The 3,328-nt window shown below is 45.3% G+C and overlaps 1 protein-coding gene across 1 annotated transcript in view; it reads right to left on the bottom strand.

Annotated features, from left to right (window-relative positions):
• The window catches only part of PPIL6 (peptidylprolyl isomerase (cyclophilin)-like 6), a 53,936-nt gene that overhangs the window by 46,940 nt on the left and 3,668 nt on the right, over positions 1-3,328 (bottom strand). The window contains exons 3-4 of the mRNA XM_011952886.1: positions 3,240-3,307; positions 1,971-2,066 (exon numbers count right to left, since the gene is read on the bottom strand). Of these exons, the coding sequence (XP_011808276.1) occupies positions 1,971-2,066; positions 3,240-3,307 (164 nt within the window). The remainder of the gene's footprint in view (positions 1-1,970; positions 2,067-3,239; positions 3,308-3,328) is intronic.

Below are 3,328 nucleotides of genomic sequence, written 5' to 3'. Positions count from 1 at the left end.
CCGCCACCTCGCCCGGAGGACTAGCCTACTTTTAGCACTGAAATTTAGAACCACATCCTAGGACACCCCTCTGTCCCAGGCAAACCAGGACTGTTTGTCACCGAGTTGTTGGAAGGATTATAGTTTATGTATATAAGCTGGGCACAGTGGCTCACACCTGTAATCCCAACACTTTGGGAGGCCAAGGCAGGTGGGTTGCTTGAGGCCAGAAGTTTGCGACCATCCTGGACAAAATAGCGAGACCCTGTTTCTACAAAAAAAGAAAAAGAAAAAAATATATATATATATGTGTGTGTGTTTGTTTCTCTCTGTGTGTGTGTGTGTCTCTGGAATAGTGTCTGTCATATAAAAAGCAGCAGTGTAAGTGTTTGGTTCTATTTGAAATCCAATGAAAATCTTTTAAGGCTATGAACATGTGAGGCTTAACAAATGGTATTCTTATTCAGTCTTGCACTGTTCATGTGACTGAACAGAGAATGAAGTGGTCTCATAAAGCCGTGCTGCCTCCATGATAATCACAGGATCAAAGGACATCCTTGTGCAACCCAGCACAGAACAATAGAAACTGCTCTGGTTAAGGGAAATGAGGTTTCATCAGCCAAGGGGGAGAGTGGGTAGGGCAGGGAACCTAGGACTGGGACTATCTACAAGATTAGGCCAGGGGTGACAAGCATCCCACCCTCCCCAACATAAGATATTGCTAAGCCAGGATGCCACCTTGGCATCCTTCTTATCACATGCTCCAGGCAGCACTACCAACAGATCAGGCTGTCACCCAAGAGGAAACCTATCATCCCTGGACAAGCTCTGCTAGCCCTAAGGTGTGGAGTTCTCTGAGGGTACAGATACAGGGGAGAATGCAGAGAAGGAAGCTTCAGCTAGGACAGGATTGCCCTGTGGGAGCTCGGTGTCTGTCATCAGAGCTTCCCTAGGCAAGAGTCCCACAGAAGCCCCGGCTGTCTCTGTGAGGTACACCATCAACACTTTCCAGAGTTTAAGGGCCAAGAGGGCCAGGCCACGTTAACCTGCTGAGTGCCAGGGTGTGAGAGGAAGTGTAAGTGATGTGCAGGGAGACAGGGTAACTAACCATCAGCAGCAAATGGCACCACTGATCTTACCTTTATCTCATGCTTTCCAAAGGAAAATTCTGTAAATGTTGTACTTTTTTTTTTTTTTAGTTTGAGACGGAGTCTCACTCTGCCGCCAGGCTGGAGTACAGTGGCGGGATCTTGGCTCACTGCAACCTTGGACTTCTTGGTTCAAGTGATTCTCCTGCCTCAGCCTCCCAAGTAGCTGTGATTATAGGCATGCACCACCATGCCCAGCTAATTTTTGTATTTTTAGTAGAGACAGGGTTTCACCATGTTGGCCAGGATAGGGTCTTCATCTCCTGACCTCATGATCTGCCCACCTTGGCCTCTCAAAGTGGTGGGATTACAGGTGTGGGCCACTGCGCCCAGCCCAAATGATGTAGTTAAAAACAAAAACAAAAACGAAAAACAGCTTGGTGGCCAAGCACAATAACTCACCCCTGTAATCCCAGCACTTTGGGAGGCCGAGGTGGGTGGATCACTTGAGCTCAGGAGTTTGAGACTAGCCTGGGCAACAAGGTGAAACCCCATCTCTTAAAAAAATACAAAATTTAGCCAGGTGTGGTGGTATGTGCCTGTAATCCCAGCTACTTGCAGGGCTGAGGCAGGAGGATTGCTTGAATCCAGGAAGTTGAGGCTGCAGAGAGCCAAGATCGCCCCACTGCACTCCAGCCTGGGTAACAGAGCGAGACCCTATCTCAAAAACAAAAAACCCAGCTTGGTAAATGATTAATATAATTTAGGAAAAGTACATAATTTAGAGAAATAAAATCTAGTTACACTAAAATTACTCTTTCAGTTTTTCCAAAACAATGCATAAATAATTCAGGCAAAACTTGGTTTGTTGTCTACATCCCCCACATCCCAAGTATCCTTTACCCTTTTTTTCTCCTGTAGATATTGCTGCCATGCAAATTCTTGAAGAGGAACCAATATAGGATCTTCAAATTTGGATGGATGATTATTCTTCAGATTCTGGATTTCGAAATAGAATAATTATTTTAGAGTTAGTTCTCTTTTAAAGTCAGTATCATGTTCCCCAATTTTTACGGGGTTTCTGGAAGTTTTATACAACACACGCCCAGGCCATGCAGTCTGAGAAATTCCTTGCTTGCTCTCAGAGGCCCTTGTGTTCACCTCCAAGTTGCTCCCCAGTCCTGGGAGCTTATTTGTGTAAGTGCCTCAAAGCCAAGAACTATGTCTTAGAGGCTGGGCGCAGTGGCTCACACCTGTAATCCCAGCACTTCGGGAGGCTGAGGTTGGCAGATCAGCTGAGGTCAGGAGATTGAGACCAGCCTGGCCAATGTGGCAAAATCCTGTCTTTACTAAAAATACAAAAAAATTAGCCAGGCATGGTGGGTGTGTACCTGTAATCCCAGCTACTGGGGAGGCTGAGGCAAGAGAATCACTTGAACCTGGGAGACAGAGGTTGCAGTGAGCCGAGATCACGCCACTGCACTCCAGCCTGGGCAACAGAGTGGGATTCTATTTCAAAAAAAATAAAAACAAAACAAAACAAAAAAAACAAAAGAAACAAACTCTTGTCTTAGTCTTCCTATATTCCCACCTGCCACAACCTCTGGCACATAGCAGCTGAATAAACAAAGGAATCTATAAATGGGCTAATGCCAATAGCTTTGTGATATGTTATGTTCTTTTAGGACTAGTTTTTCCCAAAGTACAACTCTTGCTAAACCTCAGCAGATCTACAGACACTTTACTTATAACATAAACAAAAGTTCTTGCTTTAATTCACTGATGAATGGGGGATGACCAAAAAGATAATAACATTGTGGTTATACCCCTTAGGAAAAAGAGAAGTACAAAATCAGTTTAGGTTTAGATACTGAATATGTTTTAGTTTGACATAGATTGTCTGTAGGAATCAGAGAAAATTCTTACTAGTCAGCAATCCAGGCTTGGTTCTTGATATCTGTCTCCCTCTAAAGCAAGAGAAGGCAGGTGAGGCAATAACAGGCTTCTTTTCTGAGTGGGTTTGGGAAGTAGATGGACCAAAGGGAAAAGCGACAGCCGCTGCAGGTGGTACCTTCCCTGCTAGGGACAGTGCTTGGAGGCCCTGTCGTGGTCCAAAAGAGGGTGCTGGCCTAGCACAGGTCATCAGGAGTGAGTATTCCAAGGGGAGAAAACCAGGATGTGAGTGCGGCCCACTTTGGCAATACTCACAAAGACGGCAACGATAATCAGGTCATTTCCTTCTGTCCCCAAGCAACAGGTGA

This window comes from Colobus angolensis, unplaced genomic scaffold, assembly GCF_000951035.1.
Source record: "Colobus angolensis palliatus isolate OR3802 unplaced genomic scaffold, Cang.pa_1.0 Scaffold35, whole genome shotgun sequence".
Lineage (NCBI taxonomy): Eukaryota > Metazoa > Chordata > Mammalia > Primates > Cercopithecidae > Colobus > Colobus angolensis.
Note: the sequence above shows the minus strand (reverse complement) of the source record. Positions and strands in the feature narration are given on the sequence as shown.